Raw genomic sequence first — 22,278 nt, forward strand, 5'->3', positions numbered from 1 at the left:
CCATTATTCTTGGGTACTCGGCCATCTTTTGTGGGGCTGAGACAGGATAGTCATGACAGTCACACTGGCGCTTCTGTGGCCACTGGAACTCAACAGCATTCCTGGTTCTGAGTAGTCACCGATGTCCCTAACTTGGAATCCCCTTCCTGACATCAGATCCCTTAACTCCTGAAGGCTGGTCCTTGTTTTCTGGTCTCTTTCTGAGAACAAAAAGTATTTACTTGTTCTGTGACGCAGCATTCTTGTTTTACCTGGCACGGCTAAGAGAGTTAAAGCGGAAAGCCCTGGAAGGGTCCCTTTATACAGGTTGTTTCATAGCATTAAAGAGCCAACAGCGGTCCAGCAGCTGCCCAGCCTCAGATCCTCTGGGTTGTTGGTTCCTCTTTGTCCCCCACTTCCATCCCACAACCAAGGAGCTTCACTGCCACCATGTCTTCCAGCTAATACTCCTCTTCTCCATACTTTCGCCATTTCATCTTTGTTGCAGGCTCTCTCTTCATCCCTCTTCTTCCGTTCTCTCCTTTGCCAAGCCTGCAGAGCCCTCCCTGCCCTGGCCTCAATCGTCTACATTTTACTTCCTACCATCCCCTTGACTCAGCCTACACTCCAGTTGAAAAGAGTTACTCTACTCTTACCTTCCCCTCTCTTGGAATTCCCTTCTCCTGTGTCTCTAAAGGGCTCCCCCCAGTGCCCATCTCCAAAACCCTCCTGGCCTCTTCCCCATCTGCAGTTCACCTCTCAGGAGCATCGTACCCTCAGCTCTCTCGGGCTTCCACTCGTTTCTTCCTTCAGTGATGGTTATTTATGAGTTGCCCTTATCCACTGACTAGATTACAAATTCGTGAACGGTTGAATCCATGTCTTACTCATTTCTGCAGTTCCCACGGTAGTGCCCAAAGTGCCTTCCCTAGTAGACAGTCCATGAATAAGTCATTTTTGTGTGTTAAATAAGTCAAACATTTTATTTGTTAAATCAGTTTTTTTTTTTGTTTTTTTTTTTTGAGACGGAGTCTTGCTTTGTCACCCAGGCTGGAGTGCAGTGGCACGACCTCCACTCACTGCAAGCTCCGCTTCCCGGGTTCACACCATTCTCCTGCCTCAGCCTCCCATGTAGCTGGTACTACAGGCGCCCGCCACCACGCCCGGCTCATTTTTTTAAAATGTATTTTTAGTAGAGACGGGGTTTCACCATGTTAGCCAGGATGGTCTCGATCTCCTGACCTCGTGATCCGCCCATCTCGGCCTCCCAAAGTGCTGGGATTACAGGCGTGAGCCACCGCGCCCGGTCTAAATCAGTTTTTACAAAGATAATTTGTTCAGCCAAAGGTAGGTAGGATGGATGCTTTCCTTTTTTGTTGTTGTTTATGTTTTTTTGAGACAGGGTCTTGTTCTGTTGCCCAGCCTGGAGTGCAGTGGCACAGTCATGGTTTAGTGCAGCCTCAGCCTCTCAGGCTCAAGCAGACCTCCCACCTCAGCCTCCTGAGTAGCTGGGACTACAGGTGTGAGCCGCCACAACCAGCTAATTTTTAAATTTTTTGTAGAGACAGGGTCTCACTATGTTCCCCAGGCTTGTCTCAAATTCCTGAGCTCAAGCGATCCTCCTGCCTCGGCACCATAAAGTGCTAGGATTATAGGCGTGAGCTACCATGCCCAGCCCGGATTCCTGCCTTCTCATGCAATGACTCTGCTGTTTTTTTTTTTTTTTTTTTTTCCTTTAGTAGCATCTTTCCCTGGCCCATTGAAAGAAGAGAATCTGTTAAATGTTCCGAAGCCACTGCCAAAACAACTGTGGGAGACCAAGGAGGTGGGTGAACGGTACTCAGCTATGTTTGTTGTCACTGAATGTTTATACTTTGAAGTCATTGAAAAATCTTGCAGAGGTGAAAACAAGAGGAACTAGGGGAAAAGGAGAAGATTTGTCTGAGGACAGAGATAAGAATATACAAGGGAATGACATTTCAAGTAAAAATTATCACACTGGTGTCAATGAATTAGTACATTGATCTCTTGGCTTCCTAATTTTCATATGAATTGACTTATTTAAAAAAAAAAAACCTGCTAAGTCCCCCGTATCTTATTTGTTTTGCGAAAAGGTCTGAAACCTCATTGTAAGTCATAGGCAGATTTTTCTGTTTTTTAGCCAGCACTTTATACCAGTCTCCAGCTTCTGTCCAGAATTACTGGTATACCGGATAGCCCTTTTTAAATCAAGGGCATTTGACCTGAGTTCTCCAAGTCAGTTGACAAGTCATCTGTTTTACTATGATTTCCATATGCCTTTGAGCATTTGTATCTAAAATTGTGCTAGCTGACCTCCACCTCGGCTCTCTGTACACCTAACCCACTGTGGAAGAAAGGGAGGTCCCACGGTTCTTGCCTTGGCCTTTCTTCCCAGAGGGAAGCTGTGTTGACTTTGAAAGAAAACAATTAATCTGTTCCAGCCCTTAAGGATACTCTATTGCAATTGCTTGTATTGCCTGTGTACTTAACTATCCCCACCTATTTAGGATCCCTTTGGCCCAGTTCCATTTTCTTCTGCCAAGTCTACCAGAGCCACCATTAGCATTACAGTTGTCTTAAAAGGTTTTTTGTAAAAGCAAGATGTATTTGATGTTTAATCATTTGGGAAGTAAAAAAGAGATATGACTTAAAATTCACATATTTAAACACAGGAGAAGCAACCACACTATGTCTTTTCCTGTGAGAGGCACATGTGGTTGTGGAGGCTTTTATCAGGGACAACTACATCTTCTCCACCAAAGAGGGCAGTGGTATGCCCTCCTCCCTGAGTACCAGGGACTGGTCTCTGGAAAGAGATGTTCATCTCCCTTGGTTCTTGTGGATTTGTAGTACTCATTCCTGTCCATCTGGAGCTCATATTCTAGTTGAGATATTTTATTTTCTTCTGACATTCATTTCTTTTTTCACCCTGTTTTGTTCTTTTATGTATTTCATTTCATCTCAAGCCAATTGGAAAAGAAATGTTTATTTAAAAGCTCTACGTCGGCCAGACACAGTGGCTGATGCCTGTAATCCCAGCACTTTGGGAGGCTGAGGCGGGTGGATCACCTGAGGTTGAGAGTTTGAGACCAGCCTGGCCAACATGGTGAAACCCCGTCTCTACTAAAAATAAATAAAACAAATTAGCTGCTGTTGTGGTGCATGCCTGTAATCCTAGCTACTCCAGAGGCTGAGGAAGGAGAATCGCTTGAACCTGGGAGGCGGGGATTGTGGTGAGCCCAGATCATGCCATTGCACTCCAACCTGGGCAACAAGAGCGAGACTCCATCTCAAAAAAAAAAAAAAAAAAAAAAAAAAAAAGAATCATGAAGGATGGGTGCAGTGTCTCACACCTGTAATCCAAGCTGAGAGGGGTGGATCAACTGAGGTCAGGAGTTTGAGACCAGCCTGGCCAACATGGTGAAACCCCATTTCTACTAAAAATACAAAAATCAGCCAGGCGCGGTGGTAGGTGCCTATAATCTGAGCTACTTGGGAGGCTGAGGCATGAGAATTGTTTGAACCCTGGAAGCAGAAGTTGATCGCGCCACTGCATTCCAGCCTGGGCAACAGAGTGACACTCTGTCTCAAAAAAAAAAAAAAGGAAAGAATGGAATCACAGACTGGGTTAAATAACTAATACTTTTGAAATTGAAAATAATCAACTTCTTAATATGGCAAATACTCCCTATAATCTGTTGCAGACCATAAAGGCAGACGCCACTTCTCATCCTCACCTCACAGACAGAGTAGGCGGTGTGACCAGCATCGTTACTGAGACTTAGGGGAAAGCCCATTGGAAAGCTTCTAGGAAACTTTTGGTTTTCAGATAAGAGGAACATATCCAGCTGCCACTAGCCCCTTTCTCCTTTGTATCTTGAATGCAAATATGATGCCTGTAGTCCCAGCTACTCGGAAGGCTGAGGCAGGAGAATCACTTGGACCCAGGAAGCAGAGGTTGCAGTTAGCCAAGATCACACCACTGCACTCCAGCCCAGACAACAAGCAAAACTCCATAAAAAGCTCTATGTGTAAAACTTTGGTCTTTTAATATTAATCCAGAAAGTAAATTGATAAGGCATCAAATTAAGAAAATATATTAATATTATGCCTCCCTTAGGCCTGGAAGTTTGAGTTTAAAAAAGTCTTGCCAAAACCTAAAAGGCTGCTCTGTGAGGACGCTGCTGACACGCGAACTCTCACTTGCGCCCAATAGAGCCTCAAGATCCTTACGAAGACACTTTTCAAAAACTTGAATTTGGCTTTACAGTAAGTAAACCAAGCTTTCGTTGTCTCTTCTCAGATTCAATCCCTGTCAGGACGCCCTCGATCCTGTGATGTTGGAGGTGGCAAGTAAGTAATATTCTTTGTGTTCATGTTTCAGGGACTATCTTGAAGGTTTTTCCCAAAAGGCAAGTCCCACTGCTTTGTTACAGAACTCTCAGAAACGTAACTTGCTATGTATAAATTGAAAGTCAACTGCATTTTCATAAAAACAGCCACTCTCTTTTGATACTCATATTTCATCTGTTTAAAGTAATTAAATTACATAACTATAATAACAAAAAAACTGACATAAGTATGTTTGAGAATCACACAACTGACTCTTGGTAAATACACAACTCTCCGGGTAGAAGCAGTGTCAGAAGTAGAAATGTGCGGGAATCGAGAGGAGCCTACCAGCCCCGAGCTGTGGCAGGCTGTGGGCATCGGTGGCATCTTGGCCAGAGGAAAAGGGAAGCAGCAGTTCACCTGGCAGCTGGGTGGCACAGAAGTTAATTGAGAGAGTTTCTGTGAGTGTACTTAATGTCACTGAACTGTACACATAGAAATGGTTAAAATGGTAAATTTTATGGTATATTTTACCACAATTTAAAAACATAAATGGAAGATGAATATATTTTCCATATGCAATACAAAAAAGTTTCTATGAAGCAATTTGTTAGTGGATTTAATAGTATGCAACTTCACTCCCTAAAAGGTTTGAGACAACTTACAAAAATATATATAGTACAAGCAAATGAAAAAGGAAGTTCATGAGGAAGTTGAGTCTAAAAGAGAACGAGGAGATGAAAGAGATAATGAGGCCCTTGCCTTAACAGAAACTGCCTTGGGAGGGCCGGCTGGTGTGCTCCGTGGGATGGTACAGACAGCTGCTGGGGAGTTTCACAGAGAGGACCTCTTGGAACTCGATGGGCTGTGTCCTGGGACAGCCCCGAGAAGGCTTCCTGGGGATGTTTATCATAGCCTCCGTGAGAGCAGTCCCACCACTTGGAAGCAAAGCCATTTCAGAACCAGCAAGGCTGCAGGGCCAAAATAATGTGGTTTGGAAATGGGATTCTTGCATGATTTGACTTAGTACATACAATCACCAGTGGGTCAGTGGGTGAACTAAATCCACTTCAAGCAATCATTGAATATGATTTCCCCCAACAGAGCTTCCTGTGAGTATTTCACAGCAGCGCATTCAACGCACTCCCTACTGAGTATCTGGAGCTCAGACATTCTTTTTGGCAGGTTAAACATAAACTCAGGTAATCTGCTGAGCTGCGCCACGGGTTGATGTTCGCTTCAGAAAGTGGGAAAGCCTGCCAGGACACATGCCCAACAAAAGACGGGCTGCCGAGGGGCGCAGGACACTCCCATGGAAGGGGCAAGATTTTCCTCAAGGGAGTCTCCCTCAACCTAGTCCGGTTCAGGGGCTTCCTGGTAAAATGGAAATTTGAAAAAAAAAAAAAAAAAAATATATATATATATATATATATATATATATATATATTTTCCTCAAGAATCAATTTTGGCTTAAGCATCAGATAACCTTCAGGCTCTGAAAGCCTACATTATAGAATTGGGCTGTAGTACTTTAGCCCTCAAGAGGTTGTTTTTTTGTTTTTTTAATTTTCTTTGTTTGTATTTATTTATTTATTTGAGATGGAGTATCGCTCTGTCACTCAGGCTGGAGTGCAGTGGCACGCTCTTGGCTCACTGCAACCTCCGCCTCCCATGTTCAAGTGATTCTCCTACCTCAGCCTCCCAAGTAACTGTAATTACAGACGTGCACCACCATACCCAGCTAATTTTTTTATTTATAGTAGAGGCAGGGTTTCATCATATTGGTCAGGCTGGTCTTGAACTCGTGACCTCAGGTGATCCACCCACCTCGGCCTCCCAAAGTGCTAGGATTACAGGCATGAGCCACCACGCCCAGCCTGTTTTGTTTTTACAGATAGGGTCTTGCTATGTTGGCCAGGTTGGTCTTGAACTCCTGGCCTCAAGTGATCCTCTCAAAGGATCACTTGCCTTGGCCTCCCAAAGCACTGGGATTACAGGTGAGCCACCATGCCTGGCCAACTCGGAGAGTTTTAAAGCAGGTGTTTTTTAGGTAGAGAAAGTTGCTTTCTTGCTCTTATGTTACAGATAGAATTCCATTCAGTGACTCCTAGTCATGCAGATATTTATTGACCCCCTAATTCTTGGCACTGGGTAAAACAATGAACAAAACAGATCAAGTTCCTGCTTTTGAGGAGCTAATAATCTAGTAGAGCAAGATGGGCAGAAACAAATAAGCAAAGCACGGCGAAAGTCGGGTGTGGGTAAATGCACTGAAGGAGACACAACCGTGGCAGGTGGACAGGCAGCCACCGGCGGTCATTGAGGAAACCTTTCTGATAGTGTGAGGCGACGCGGAGAGGGCTGCAGGCAGCAGGAACAGCAAATGCAAAGACCCCAAGGCAGGAGTGGGCCTGGAGCTCAAGGAGGCTTGTATTGCTTGGATCTGCGCAGAGAAGATGGGAGTCGTTAGAGGGTCTTGAACCCGGGGGCGCATTACTTTCCTTAGGTCAGTGGTGACTCCGTTAGGTAGTAACTATATTTGGAAAGGAACCCACCTGTATTTCTCCCAGCTGCAGAGGAACTGTGTGAACATTACTAATGACCTGGTTCACAGTGGTCACATTTTTTCCATCCTTGCTCTGTGCCGTTGGACGCTTCTCCCTGCCGCGCCCCTGCTCTCTCTGCCTTCACTCCCACCTGATCACCCTTGGATCTTTCTTCTCAGTCAGAAAGCCCATCTGCTCTCACGTTGAGGGCTCTGAGGTCTCAATTTTATTTTTCTAGTTCTTGACCTTTAACCCTATAAACAGTTCCATACTTCCAGCCATCTAAGAGACAAAATTCAGGCCGGACGCAGTGGCTCATGCCTGTAATCCCAGCACTTTGGGAGACTGAGGCAGGCCGATCACTTGAGGTCAGGAGTTCGAGACCAGCCTGGCCAACATGGCAAAACCCTGTCTCTACTAAAAATACAAAAATTTGCTGGGTATGGTAGTGCACGCCTGTAATCCCAGCTACTCTGGAGGCTGAGGCAGGAGAATTGTTTGAACCTGGGAGGCAGAGGTTGCAGTGAGCCAAGATCGCACCACTGCACTCTAGCCTAGGCGACACGGCAAGACTCTGTCTCAAAAAAACACAAAATAAAAAGACAAAATTTATATTCAGTTTTTCTACAACCAAAACGATCCTTCTTCCTCACCATCTGGTTGGACACCTCTCCCGCTGCCTCCTTTCTTTCCAAGACTCCACAGTTCGCCCAGTCACACTTTTACCAAGAAAAGTGAGGCGAGGCTGGCAGGAGTGCGTGCTCATCTCTCTCCTGCCACTGATTCCCCCGACACCACCCTCCTCTAGTCCTAGGGACACAGGGGTCCCTCTGAATCAGCCTGGCCACTTTACCACTCCCTGGTCCTCCTCCTACTGGATTTGCGGAGGCTTTTCTCTGCTAATTAACTTTCCCTCATTTCCAGAATTCTCAGTCATGCTTTTTGAAAGCATATGTACTCTCGAGTGTTCCTTACTGCTTACCCATCCTCGACCCACCATGCCCTGGCTTCCACATCTGCTGTTCAATGGAACCTTGAGAATGTCAGTTGCCTGCTGTACATAAATGAGAAATATCCCTGCTGCATCCCTGCATGTCTTCCTAGTTAGCAAAAACTCAAAGCCAAAACAGAATTCATGATCTCATCCATACCCCTGCCCTCATTCCCAGTCTGCTCACATCTTCAGTGTCCCCTGTCTCAGTGGGGGGCTCCACCAGTCCCCAGGCCAAAGGCCCCAGAGTTGTTCTTGAGTTCTACTTCCCTGTAGAGTCCACCTGCCTCTCTGTCCCTGTGCTCGTGGCCTCCTGCTGGACCGTTCAGCAGCGTCACAGTGTGCCTCTCCACCTCCAGGTCTGCTCCTTGCACCTCAGGACCCCTTCCCCAAGTCTGTTAGCTATGCTGTCCTAAGAAAAGCTGATACCTCTCTCCCCAACACTGCCCACCCCGCTTCCAGCCTTCCACTGGCATCATGTCATCCTCTCATCAGTCCCAGCCTCGGGTGCTCTCTGCCTGCTTTTCCAGTTCCATCTCCACCACTAACCAGCCCTCCTAAACTCAACCCTCCCATGGTCTGAATCCTCACAGTTCTGAGGGCACACCGTGTGGTCTCACACCTCCCTGCTTTTGCCCATGCTGTGAACTTGCCTGAAATCTTTTTCCTGACTAGATCACCTGAATTCTTTAGCCTTTAAACTCAGCTCAGATGTCCTCCAAGGAAGCCTTCTCAGGTCGGCTGGGCTTCCCTCCATATGGCCTCCCTCCAGGCGCTATCACTGCACTACTGAATTGTATTATGTTGCCAGTTATGTTCCTTATGGCTCAGTCTCTTGAAGCCCAGATGCCAGCGACTGGCCCCTGGGAGGTGCTCTGCTGATGCGTGCAGGAGGGAATGAAGTGTCCTCGGTGGGATTCATAACTTCCCTCTGCTCCTGGCTGGTGGCACCTTCTCCCACATTCTCCTCCGCTTCACCCTCACTGCTCTTTTCCTAGGTCACCCCTGGACCACTGCAGGTGGTCCTTCTAATTGGTTCTCCCTGCCTTTCTTTCTGCTCCCTGAGGCCATCCTCCACACTGGAACCACAGTGACGTTTCTGAAATGCCATTCTCCAACTTAACCTGGCCTCTCTCTTTCCACAGTCCCTGATCCAGACTCCTGAGAACAGCACATCTTCTCCCTCCTGCCTCTCCCTTCCCATCTGCTGCCCTCCCTCCCCACACTGTGCCCCGACACTTGACACCTGGCCATGCCCAGCTACTCGCAGTTCCATGCACACACTGTGTCAGGGCCATGGCAAACCCGTCCCCTCTACAGCCCATCCTGACATGGACAACTCCTGCTTTTGTGCTCCCGGTGCCACTTGTACCCACTGGTTACATGCATCTCTTCTCAAACCCAGCACGGCACGATTCCTGCCACGTTGCAGTTACTTGCTTTCCCGGACTGTCTCTCCTGCCCATCTGTGAACTGCAAGAACAAAGTCCTTTCAGACCTGGCTAGCAGGCCCCTCCCTGGGCCCCGCACTTGAGAGGGCTTCATTCCCAAAGGGAACATACCACCATCGTACACCCGCTAGGCCTAGGGGTGGCTAGAAAGTCAGCGAGGTGTGGACAGAGCTTGGCCGCATAGGCTGGGATAGCCATGTGCCTGCACTGCAGTGCGGAACAGGACTGGGGGAAGAGAAGGGGGCGTGGACCGAGGGCCAGGCTGCCTCTCCCTGTGCATTCTGGCACAGAACTCCAAGAAGTCTGAGATTTCTACATGTAAATCTGGCCTTGCAGGCTATTATGAGGTATAATTTGTCAGGATAGACACAGAACAAAGTTTATGTAAGGGTTTGTTCATTTGATTTATAAGTTTTAAAAATGGAAATACATGGTATGCAGGCCTCCTTTTATACTCTTGCTCCAGGCCTGTACATTTCAGGAGCAGGCCTGACCCCGGACACACTCGCCTGCTTGTTCATCATGGTGCCACCAGCACGCGGCCCGCTGCCTGGCACACAGATTGTGATGAATGAGTGGCAACATCTCTTTGTCACTTTATAGTTTATGAAGACTGTAATTTAAAAAATATATCTTGGAAGGTATATTGGAAGGTAGCTAGTTACTCAGAGATACTTTTTCTGGTAGCAAAGATAACTTAGAAATCTAGCAAAAAAGAACTACATAAAGAGAGAGCAGTGCCTCACATTTTGTAGAGTGGTTTATAATTGTCAGAATACTTCTGCATCATACTCTAATCTGGTCTTGACTATTCTAGACCCTAATCTAGTATTCCTGTAATGTGGGCACTTGTAGTCGGTGAGGAAGTGTGTTTCGGAGAGGTTAAGCTGAGCACCCGTGTTCTCAGAATGAGAGAGGCCACACCAGGACCTCCGTCTTTTGTAGCCGATGCTCTTAGTTGACAAGGAAAAAGTTTCGGCCGTGTTTGGTTTCCCAACAGCCAAATACATTGTAGAAAGTCATTCTTAATCTTTCTTTTTTCAGTGCTTTTCCACATAATGGTCAAAACCTAGGCCTCTCACCCTTTTTGGGGACCCTGAACACTGGAGGGTCATTGCCAGATCTAACCAACCTCCACTACTCCACACCCCTGCCAGCCTCCCTGGACACCACCGACCACCTCTTCGGGAGTATGAGTGTGGGGAATAGTGTGAACAACATCCCAGCTGCTGTGACCCACCTGGGTATAAGAAGCTCCTCTGGTGAGTATCTCCTGCTTAGCAGTGACCTGGTGGCTTCATCATAGGTGGTCCCCACCCATGTGGCGTGTTCAGTGAATCACTGAATGAGAATGACTGCATCTCAGTTAGAGACGATAATGTACCTTGTTGTATCTCCTGACCCTGCGGACATTTTTCTTGGACGTTTCTGTTTCTCCTGGGTTCATGAGTTTGAGGCAGCTCTGCTGAACCTCATTCCCTATCATCCTCACTCGCTCCTCTATCCAGGGACTTGGGGAATAAGACATGGGAGCCAAGAAATAAGCATCCACTCTGCGTTGGCTGAACAGTGTTAGTGGCTCTCGTCAACATATGACAGTTTATAATTTAGAGGCCATCTCTCTGGATTCCTCCCATTTTCCATTAGATTTCTAAAGGCAGTATTTTGCATTTTTGCGCGGTGGCTCAAGCCTGTAATCCCAGCACTTTGGGAGGCCGAGACGGGCGGATCACAAGGTCAGGAGATCGAGACCATCCTGGCTAACCCGGTGAAACCTCGTCTCTACTAAAAAATACAAAAAAGTAGCCGGGCGAGGTGGCGGGCGCCTGTAGTCCCAGCTACTCGGAAGGCTGAGGCAGGAGAATGGCGTGAACCCGGGAGGCGGAGCTTGCAGTGAGCTGAGATCTGGCCACTGCACTCCAGCCTGGGCGGCAGAGCCAGACTCCGTCTCAAAAAAAAAAAAAAAAGAAAATTTACAGCGGATATGATGAAAATATTTCTACTTAATATCTGTGTATTAAGTGGAAATCACTCACAGTTCCAGTTAAAGATGCAGCATTAGCTATATAAAGATACTACCCAGAACGAGACTTGGGTGTTACTCTATGGGTTTGCTTGTCCATATTGAAATTATGACTACATTTGTTTGAAGCCTGACCCTCTTTTTTTTTTTTTTGAGACGGGGTCGGTCTCTGTCACCCAGGCTGGAGTGCAATGACACGATCTCAGCTCGCTGTAACCTCCACTTCCCAGGTTCAAGCAATTCTCCTGCCTCAGCCTCCAGAATAGCTGGGATTACAGGCATGTGCCACGATGCCCAGCTAATTGTTTTTGTATTTTTAGTAGAGACAGGGTTTCACCATGTTGACCAGGCTCACCTCCACCCACCTCGGCCTCCCAGAGTGCTGGGATTACAGGCATGACAGTTTCTGTATTTTCTGCGAACTCCTTAAAATGCTTGATACACACAGATTTCAAAGATGTTTAAGAGATGCTTGAGCTTTCTTTCTGCATGAATTTGTAAAAGCTCAGTTCACAGCTGTAGCTCTAATTATTATCTGAGCCAGCTGGACCACTGACCTCTTTGTGGACTGGTGAGTGGTAGATTTATGTAGGGCTTTATCATAGACATGTTCCTACCTTTAAAAATATAGCAAGTGAAGTCATCTACATGAATTCTAAAAATACGATAAATTTTTTTTTTTTTTTTTTTTTTTTTTTTTTGAGATGTAGTCTCGCTCTGTCTCCCAGGCTAGAGTGCAGTGGCATGATCTTGGCTCACTGCAACCTCCGCCTCCCAGATTCAAGCAATTCTCCTGCCTCAGCCTCCCTAGTAGCTGGGACTACAAGCGCATGCCGCCATGCCCAGTTAATTTTTTGTATTTTTAGTAGAGACGGGGTCTCGAACTCCTGACCTCAAGTGATCCACCTGCCTTGGCCTACAGGCGTGAGCCACCACCAACATACTCTTGTCAATGTCTAGGGCAGGTGATAATCCTCTTACTCCCAGTGGTGCGGTACAGCCCCTGGCCGTAACACTCCTACCCAGAATTGTGTTGTGGAGCATTTCGTTTGGAAGGGATGCTCAGTGATGGTCTCCAGGTGAAAGGAGTGTTTGCTGCCCTTCAGTCTGAGATTCATCCATGCAAATCAGAATTCACCACCCAGCTGAGAGTGGTCCCCTTCAGGTGGGTCACCTGGAAGTTTCTCTAATGATTGCAGTGATGCTGCCATGGTGCAACACAATCTTAGGTTGAAGAATTGATTTCAGAGAACACCTTTATTTTTGTTTTTTGGGGTTTTTGGGTCATTTTAGTATCCTTAATAGTAGCAAGTTTTTCATCGACTGAGTCTTGGTTTTGATATTTACACATTTGCTTCATAGGAGAAACTCTCAAAACCTTTATGCCCAGATTCAGAGTGTGGGCAATTCACCTTCTGGGTGAATCCTCGATGTAGAAAGATATCTAGGGTCCCAGAAGTGAAGCAGCATCAGCACATAGCTCCACTGGGCCTCAGGGAAGCTGGCGTTTTCTAATGCAGCCTTTGACACTTTGCTTCTAGCTGAAGATCTTATGTTTAGTCACTGGTTGTCTTCTCAAAAAAGCATTATTTCCAGAACATGTCGGAACCGATGTCAGGTTTCTGTACTTTTTAATTATTATTATTTTTTCTTTTTGAGATGGAGTCTTGCTCTGTCACCCAGGCTGGAGTGCAGTGGTGCGATCTCGGCTCACGGCAAGCTCCGCCTCCTGGGTTCACGCCATTCTCCTGCCTCAGCCTCCCCAGTAGCTGGGACTACAGGTGCCCGCCACCATGCCTGGCTAATTTTTTTTGTATTTTTTTTTAGTAGAGACGGGGTTTCACTATGTTAGCCAGGATGGTCTCGATCTCCTGACCTTTTGATCCGCCTGCCTCAGACTCCCAAAGTGTTGGGATTACAGGCATGACAGTTTCTATATTTTCTATTGAACTCCTTAAAATGCTTGGTACACACAGATTTCAAAGATGTTTAAGAGATGCTTGAGCTTTCTTTCTGAATGAATTTTTAAAAGCTAAGTTCACAGCTGTAGCTCTAATTATTATCTGAGCCAGCTGGACCACTGACATCTTTGTGGACTGATGAGTGGTGGATTTATGTAGGGCTTTGTCATAGATATGTTCCTACCTTTAAAAATATAGCAAGTGAAGTCATCTACATGAATTCTAAAAATACGATAATTTTTTTTTTTTTTTGAAATGGAGTCTTGCTCTGTCTCCCAGGCTGGAGTGCAGTGGCGTGATCTTGGCTCACTGCAACCTCCGCCTCCCAGATTCAAGTGATTCTCCTGCCTCAGCCTCCCGAGTAGCTGGGTCTACAGGCGCATGCTGCCACGCCCGGTTAATTTTTTGTATTTTTAGTAGAGACGGGGTTTCACCGTGTTAGCCAGGATGGTCTCGATCTCCTGACCTCGTGATCCACCTGCCTCAGCCTCCCAAAATGCTGGGATTACAGGTGTGAGCCACTGCGCCCGGCCTAGCCGGGCCTAGCCTGTAATCCCAGCATTTTGGGAGGCCAAGGCGGGTGGATCACGAGGTCAGGAGATCGAGACCATCCTGGCTAACACGGTGAAACCTCATCTCTACTAAAAGATACAAAAAAATTAGCCAGGCGTGGTGGCGGGCGCCTGTATTCCCAGCTACTGGGGAGAATGAGGCAGGAGAATGGCATGAACCCGGGAGACAGAGCTTGCGGTGAGCCGAGATCGCGCCACTGCACTCCAGCCTGGGCAACAGAGCGAGACTCCGTCTCAAAAAATAACAACAATAATTATAATAATGATAATAATAATTTTGCCAGCTCAAAATGCTGGATTTTTGTTATTTCTTCCTTTCCATAACTTATCAAACACTTAAATTTTTTGTCAACACAAAACAACACATAGTTCTGCTCACCCCAACTGCTGGTACAAGATGGGCTGAAGGTTAAAACATAGGTATTGCCAGTTGAGATACACACAGCAGCAGCAGCCGAATAATTGATTCACTGAGCAAAGCTGCTCCATGCCAGGCCCTGTGCCAGGTGCTGAGGAACCAGCAGGGCATAGGACAGGATCCCCAGCTTCACAGAGCTCGTGCCCTAGCAGCCTACGCTGCAAAAATCTCTCTCCCAAACTTCCTTACTCATGATAAAATTCACCCCGTCCCCCAAATAAAGCATCAGCAAAAACTTCCTTTTTGAGTTGGAATAGACTGTGATGAACAATTTCCTGGGAAAGAGAAAATCAAAGAGGGACCCTGGGGTGGGAGATACAGGGAAGTGTCCCCTCCTATGACTCCCTAGTGTGCTGAGGGTACTTAAAGACCACCGAGACAGCTCCTCAAGGAGCAGGACTTGCCGTGAAAGGATGCTCTCCAAAGGTAGCAGGGGATGCAGGCAGTGTGCTTGGGACAGAGACCTTCAGGGGCTCTAAACAGAGTTTGTTGTACAGACCTAGGGTCCTTTCCCTGGGTCTGGGCCAAGCACCTGGAACATTTGCCTCTGCAACCCCCAGGTTTACCTAGTTTTGCGCACCTAGGAGTTGTTGAGACGATCTCCCCTTTCATGGGAAAACATCGTTCTCATCTTGGTGGCCCCGTCTCTGTTAGTGCAGGGGCATCTTCTCCTTGCCATTGGTGCATCGGATGCTGTCCCTGTAGGAGAGCTGTCCAGGAGCTCCTTTACCTACAGAATCATTGTCGCATGTGACAGTAGACAGTTTTCTTTCATTTTTGGAAAACAAAAGATTTGGTCTGAAATTATAAGTAACTTGTGAATTTGTTGTCTTCCAGGTCTCCAGAGTTCTCGGAGTAACCCCTCCATCCAAGCCACGCTCAATAAGACTGTGCTTTCCTCTTCCCTAAATAACCACCCACAGACATCTGTTCCCAATGCATCTGCTCTTCACCCTTCGCTCCGTCTATTTTCCCTTAGCAACCCATCTCTTTCCACCACAAACCTGAGTGGCCCGTCTCGGCGTCGGCAGCCTCCCGTCAGCCCTCTCACGCTTTCTCCTGGCCCCGAAGCACATCAAGGTTTCAGCAGACAGCTGTCTTCAACCAGCCCACTGGCCCCATATCCTACCTCCCAGGTAAACATACACAGACAGACCAACCACTACAGTGAAACAGACTGCAAGATATAGGAAGTGCATTCCTCCTCTTTACTATTTTGGGTTACACCCATTATTACAGAAAGCACCCACGAGGCCTCAAGTGCAATCTGTTCACTCTTATATGTGAAATCAGAGCAGAGCAGAAGTGTCAATAATGCAGAATGAATTCATGATTTTCTTTTCTTTTTTTGAGAAAGGGTCTCACTCTGTTGCCCAGGCTGGAGTGCAGTGGCACAATCATGGCTCACTGCAGCCTCACCTCCCGGGCTCAAGCGATCTTCTCACCTTAGTCTTCAGAGTAGCTGGGACCACAGGCATGCATCACCATACCTGACTAATTTTTTGATTTTTTTTTGTAGAGACAAGATCTCGATATGTTGCCCAAGCTGGTCTCAAATGCCAAGGCTCAAGCCGTCCTCCCAGCGTGGCCTCCCAAAGTGCTGGGATTATAGGCATGAGCCATGGCACCCAGCCTAATTAATGATTTTCTATTAGAATAATAGCAGATTTGCTGTGTTCATTACTCTTTAAGCAAATGTTGACCAATCTACAGTCACTAACTCACAAACTTGGGGTTGAGAGGAACAGTAGGATAAAGAGAATGCCATCCAGATAAATCTAAGGTAACTAAGGGAAACCAGGTTAGGATTTCAAAGTTGGCATGGAAAAATCAGTCATTGACTCTGTAAGTACATTAAGCCATAGGGGAAAGCCAAAGAAAACATTTAATACCTTCCTGAAGCTTTGATAGCGAATTAGACCTCCTCCCTAATTGTCTACAGATTTGAGAAACAATACTTTTATTGTTCATTAAATACTAAGTATATTGAGGATTATATCTCTTATAAGGACGAAAAGAAGTCTGTTGAGAAAGAGGCACATTTAAAAGTCACACACCCATACAAAAAAATGGAAAAATGAGCCGGGTGAGGTGGCACGTGCCTGTAGTCCCAGCTACTCCGGAGTGGAGGTGGGAGGATCGCTCGAGCCCAGGAGGTCGAGGGTGCATTGAGCCAAGATAGCCTCACTGCACTGTAGCCTGGCAACAGAGTGAGACCCTGTCTCAAAAGCAAAGCAAAGCAAAGCAAAGCCCATTATAGAAACGCAGGGGTTGAAACGTCCTATAAATTCTAAACTCAGAGGTGGTTCTTACCGTAATCATCGAGGAATGTATTTTTAACCTTTGGTCATATCCTCTATCTGTTACAGCATCATTCCTCGCCATAAATTAATAATGATTTAGAAGGAAGAGTTGACAGAACACAACAGAGAGTTAGAGGATCTTGTTATTAGTCACTTTTTACCAATTACTAGCTGTGGCATCTTGATTGTATGAGTAATCTCTTTTGGGCAAGGGTGAAAGGACATTTCATAATTTTTGTTTTTAAGTTTCACTGTGTCGCCCAAGCTGGAGCACAGTTGCACGATCATGGCTCCCTGCAGCCTTGAATTCCTGGGCCCAAGCGATCCTCCTGCCTCAGCTGGGATTCTTCAAGTAACTGTGACTACAGGCCCATGTCACCACACCCAGCTAATTTAAAAAATTTTTTTGTAGAAACAGGGTCTCCCTGGGCTGGGTGTGTGCCTCACACCTGTAATCCTAGCACTGTGGGAGTCCAAGGCAGGCAGGTCACTTGAGGGCAGGAGTTTGAGACCAGCCTGGTCAACATGACGAAACCCCATCTCTACTAAAAATACAAAAATTACCGGGCATGGTGGCTCACGCCTGTAATCCCACCTACTCGGGATGCTGAGACATGAGAATTGCTTGCACCCTGGAGACGGAAGTTTGCAGTAAGCCAGGACTGCACCACTGCACTCCAGCCTGGGTGACAGAGTTACTCTGTCTCAGTTAAAATTAGAAAAGAAAGAAACAGAGTCTCCCTATGTTTTCCAGGCTGGTCTTAAACTCCTGGGCTCAAGTGATCCTCCCAACTCAGCCTCCCAAAGAGCTGGAATTAGCCAGTGTGCCTTGTGTCAGGCATGAGCCACTGTGCCCTGCCATAATTTTTATTTTTATTTTTTTTAGAGACAGCGTTTCACTCTCAGCGAGGCTCGAGTGCAGTGGCACGATCACAGCTCACTGTAGCCTTGAACTCCCTGAGCTCAGGTGATCCTCCCACCTTAACCTCCCAGGTACCTAGGACTATGGGTGTACGCCATCACACCCAACTAATTTTTGTATTTTTTTTTTTTTTTTGTAGAGATGGAGTTTCACCATATTGCCCAGGCTAGTCCATAATTATTGTTTTCATGGTTCTTATGTTATTGAATTGCCTTTAATTTTATTTTGCAAGATTCTTTTATAAGATCTAAAAGTATTCTTGCTTTTTAGCTACGTTTTAAGGAGACTGTCTGGCCAGAGTGTCCCCTTTCAGATGTGTTTTTAATTTGTTTAATATTTAGATTTTTTTTTTAATGAATGTTGCTGGACACAGTGGTTCTGACTGTATTCCCAGCTACTCAGGAGGCAGAGACTGGAGGATTGCTTGAGGCCCAGAGTTCAAGACCAGCCTTGGCAACATAGTGACACCCTATCTCTTAAAAAAAGGAAATTTTGAAAAGTGAATGTTACTCATGCATGTAGTTTAAAACGTCAAATAGTTCTAAAGGACTTGTTACAGAAAAACAGTGGTCTTTCCCCATCGTTAGGCATATTTCTCACTGCCTAGAGATGGCTACCGTCAACCATTTTAGTTAATCTCTTTGGTATAGCCATGTTGTTATTATTATTATTATTATTTTTTTTTTTTTTTTTGAGACAGAGTCTTGCTCTGTCACCCAGACTGGGGTGCAGTGGTGCGATCTCAGCTCACTGAAACCTCCACCTCCCACGTTCAAGCGATTCTCCTGCCTCAGCTTCCCAAGTAGCTGGGACTACAGGTGTGTACCACCACGCCTGGCTAATTTTTGTATTTTTAGTAGAGATGTATTTTTCACCATGTTAGCCAGACTGGTTTCAAACTCCTGACCTCAGGCAGTCTACCCACCTCGGCCTCCCAAAATGCTGAGATTACAGGCATGAGCCACCTTACCCGGCCTAACCATGTTGTTTTATGCATTTTTTGTTCTACATTTTTGGTGTTAGGAATTATCTAATGACATCCTACCAATGAAGGTTAGAATTTAGTTCTCTTTCCACTCTCCCACAAACCCCACCACACACATATGTGCACACATGAGCACACACACACACACACAATTTCCTACCCACCCTCCTCATTTATTATAATTTTGGTTAGAGCAATACTCAATATTTAGTGTTTTTACAGTTACAATGTAGTTAGAGTTGACATATAGTATACCATGAAATAAGAAAATGAGAATTTTTTCCTCCTGGGAGTTAATAAATGTCTGACTTTTTTGTGAGTCTGGTTATCTGCATGTATTTCTGTGTATTACTAATTCAGTCCCCAACTCTCAGAGTTGGGCAGATCTCAGTACATTCAAAAATAAATTCTCTAGTAGCTCTATAGGAAAGAGTGCCTGTGACTTTGTATGACTTTATTATGTCTTTATTTGATCTACCATTTAATTATTATTTGGCTGAATATAGAATTCTAAATTTGAAATAATTTTCCCTTGGAATCGATTGCCTTTTCATTTCTAAGTTGCTATTGAGAAATCCAGTGCCATTCTGACTCTTAACACTTTGCATGGAATCCCCCAATCCGCCCCAGGCTTGTAAGATCTTTTTGTCCCCAGTGTTCTGAAACTTCAAGATAATGTGGCTTGGTGTGAGTCTGCATATTTGATGGGTTCCTTCAATCTGGAAACTCACAGCCTTCATTTCTGGGAAATGTTAAAGAACATTGAAATAAAGTTTCTTCAGTGATTTCTTCCCTTCAGTTTTCTCTGTTCTCTCTCTGGAACTCTATGAATGTTGACTATCCTGGACTTTTCCTCTAATATCCTTATTTTCTCTCTCTCCTCTTTTCCTTCTCTGTGGTTGCTTCCTTGTTTGTTTTGCTTTGCTTTCTGAAAGAGTGTCTCAGCTTTATCTTCCAGCCCTTCTGTTGAGTTTTTCATTTCTGCTCTCATTTTTAAATTGCTATGAGTTCTCTCAGTGTTTTTTTTTAACAGCATCATACATATTCCACAGATGCAATATCATATTTTTCTCTCTAAGGTTTTTAGTGGTCATTTTTTTCTAATTTATCTTTATTTTTATAATAAAATTTTTTTATTGCATGAAAAGTAGAGAACATAATACAATAAATCCTCCTATACCCATCATCTAGCCTCAGCAATTAACATTTTTTTTTTTTTGAGATGGAGTCTTGCTCTGTTGCCCAGGCTAGAGTACAGTGGTGTGATCTTGGCTCACTGTAACCTCCACCATCTAGGTTCAAACCATTCTCCTGGCCTCAGCCTCCCAAATAACTGGGACTACAGGTCCACGCCACCACACCTGGCTAATTTTTGTAGAGACGGGGTTTCACCACGTTGGCCAGGCTGGTCTCGAACTCCTGACCTCAGGTTATCCACCCGCCTCAGCCTCCCAAAGTCTGAGATTACAGGCGTGAGCCACCATGCCAGCTTTGTTATCTTGTTTCATCCATACCCTGCTTTTAAAAATTGCAAATATTTCAATATGTATCTCTAATAGATAAGGATTTTCTTAGTAGCCTAAATATTGTCATGCTGATTTTGTTTTTTCACAACTACTTCTTCCTGCACACATCTTTCCAACATTGTGTGTGTCTGCTTTGGCTTCTGACTTTCATGGCAGATAGTTTCCTCGGGGCCTGGTGATCTTTGGTGCTCTGCTCACGTTTAAGAACAGGACACTGAGGGGCTCTCTCCTTGCAGCGCTACGCTAGAGCAGAATACGAGTCTGAGGCGAAGGGAGTCATGGCGGGACAAGCGTTTAGAAAGTTTCTTCCACTCTTTGACCAAGTATTGGTTGGAAGGAGTGCTGCTAAAACTGTAACCAAAGGAGGCATTATGCTTCCAGAAAAATCGCAAGGAAAAGTATTGCAAGCAACAATAGTCACTGTTGGATCGGGTTATCTAAAGGAAAGGGTGGAGAGATTCAGCCAGTTAGCATGAAAGTTGGAGATAAAGTTCTTCTCCTAGAATATGGAGGCACCAAAATAGTTCTAGATGACAAGGATTATTTCCTATTCAGAGATGGTGACATTCTTGGAAAGTACATAGACTGAAATAAGTCACTATTGAAATGGCATCAATGTGAAGCTGCCCATTCCACTGAAGTTCTGAAATCTTTCATCATGTAAATAATTTCCATATTTCTCTTTTATAATAAACTAGTGATAACTAATGACATCCAGTGTCTCCAAAATTGTTTCCTTGTACTAATATAAACATTTCCAAATAAAAATATGTAAATGAGAAACAAAAAGAAAGAAAACAGGACACTGAGAAGCTGGCTGGCAGCTCTGTGTATGTGGGCAGGCCTGCTGAGTGTGGTCTTCATTGTAGAATGATCTAGCTTGGTCATTTCCTTGGGAAATTTCTGGTGTCATAAGTTTTATGATCTTCTCTGGCCAGGCGCGGTGGTTCACACCTGTAATCTCAGCACTTTGGGAGGCCAAGACGGGAGGATCACCTGAGGTTAGGAGTTCTAGACCAGCCTGGCCAACATGGTGAAACCCCGTCTCTACTAAAAATATAAAAATTTGCCAGGCATGTTAGCATGCTCCTGTAATTTCAGCTACTCGGGAGACTGAGGCAGGAGAATTGCTTGAACCCAGGAGGTGGAGGTTGCAGTAAGCCAAGATCGTGCCACTGCACTCCAGCTTGGGTGACTGAGCAAGACTCTGTCTCCAAAAAAAAAAAAAGAAAAAGATTTTCTCGCTCAGTCCTTGTCAGGTTCCCTAAAGAACACTCTTCCAACGTCCCACCTCGGCATATCTGGATTCCAGCATCCTGAGAGCCAGGTTGGGAAAGAAAGGTGGAGATCTTAAGATGTGATCATGAAATTGCTTCTAAACCCTGTGTTTTCAGTAAAGTGCCTCACCTTCTAATATCCAGAGTGAGTCCCTTAGTTTTATTCTCTCAGGAGTGGAGCCTTCCAGTCTCCTGGCAGGTGGCAGGGTGGTGGGGGCCAGTGTGCAGAAGCACACTCAAGGCAAGGGCTCTGCAGGTCTGACTGCCCCTTACACAAACTTTGACCAGAACCTCCTGGTTTTAGCTTCAGCCCCTGCTCCCTGCTGTCCCCAATCCCAGAGCCCTGTGGGGATTTAGTGCTGTAAATGAGATTGCCTCCTGGTTTTTCCTCACTGCCAGCTTAGCATTGGGTTTTCTCAGTTCTGCTAAGCCAGTTACCATTTGGCCATCTGCTTCTCATTTTCTAGCTTTTGTTGCCATTTTCTTCTCTCCCGTTATCTTTGTCCTCATGTTGTTTGTTTTCATTTAGTGTTCTGTGTTATTGTTTAGTGTTATTTATTAATGCTGATTGCTGGTTAATGTTGTTGTAGTGTCTTAACAGGGTTTGGGGAGATGGCAGAGCTAAGGGCCTTTTTCAATCTTCCACTTTTAACCAGAAGACATGGCTATAAAAAAACAAAACAAAACATGATTTTCACAGAGAAAACTGAAAGGAAATTGGTTAAATTGACTGTTTTCTTGTTTAGTTCTTTTAAGACAATAGAACTTGTCATTGAATGGAACATGCTTTGTAGGGAAGTAAAACTTGAGATATACTTTAAAGGAAGAGAAACGGGCTTCTCACAGCATTGCACAGGACACCGCGGTGAGGAAAATCTCAGGCTTCCTCCCACTCTGACATTTCCTAATCCTAAAGGACTTAACACTAGAAACGCAGAAGCTTGTTAGTGGCTTTGTGTGTTTGTTTTGCA

General features: G+C 45.3%; 1 protein-coding gene and 1 pseudogene across 6 annotated transcripts in view; both read left to right on the forward strand.

Annotated features, from left to right (window-relative positions):
• CRTC3 (CREB regulated transcription coactivator 3) overlaps window positions 1-22,278 on the forward strand; it is a 118,219-nt gene that overhangs the window by 89,422 nt on the left and 6,519 nt on the right. For 4 of the 6 annotated variants that reach the window (XM_007990461.3, XM_007990464.3, XM_007990463.3 and 1 more), the window contains exons 8-11: window positions 1,719-1,804; window positions 4,304-4,353; window positions 10,365-10,582; window positions 15,132-15,430. In XM_007990461.3, the coding sequence (XP_007988652.2) occupies window positions 1,719-1,804; window positions 4,304-4,353; window positions 10,365-10,582; window positions 15,132-15,430 (653 nt within the window). The remainder of the gene's footprint in view (window positions 1-1,718; window positions 1,805-4,303; window positions 4,354-10,364; window positions 10,583-15,131; window positions 15,431-22,278) is intronic. The other 2 variants (XM_007990462.3, XM_007990465.3) reach the window with 1 other exon arrangement.
• Window positions 15,438-22,270, forward strand: LOC140710678 (10 kDa heat shock protein, mitochondrial pseudogene; annotated as a pseudogene).

Source organism: Chlorocebus sabaeus, chromosome 29 (genome assembly GCF_047675955.1).
Source record: "Chlorocebus sabaeus isolate Y175 chromosome 29, mChlSab1.0.hap1, whole genome shotgun sequence".
Lineage (NCBI taxonomy): Eukaryota > Metazoa > Chordata > Mammalia > Primates > Cercopithecidae > Chlorocebus > Chlorocebus sabaeus.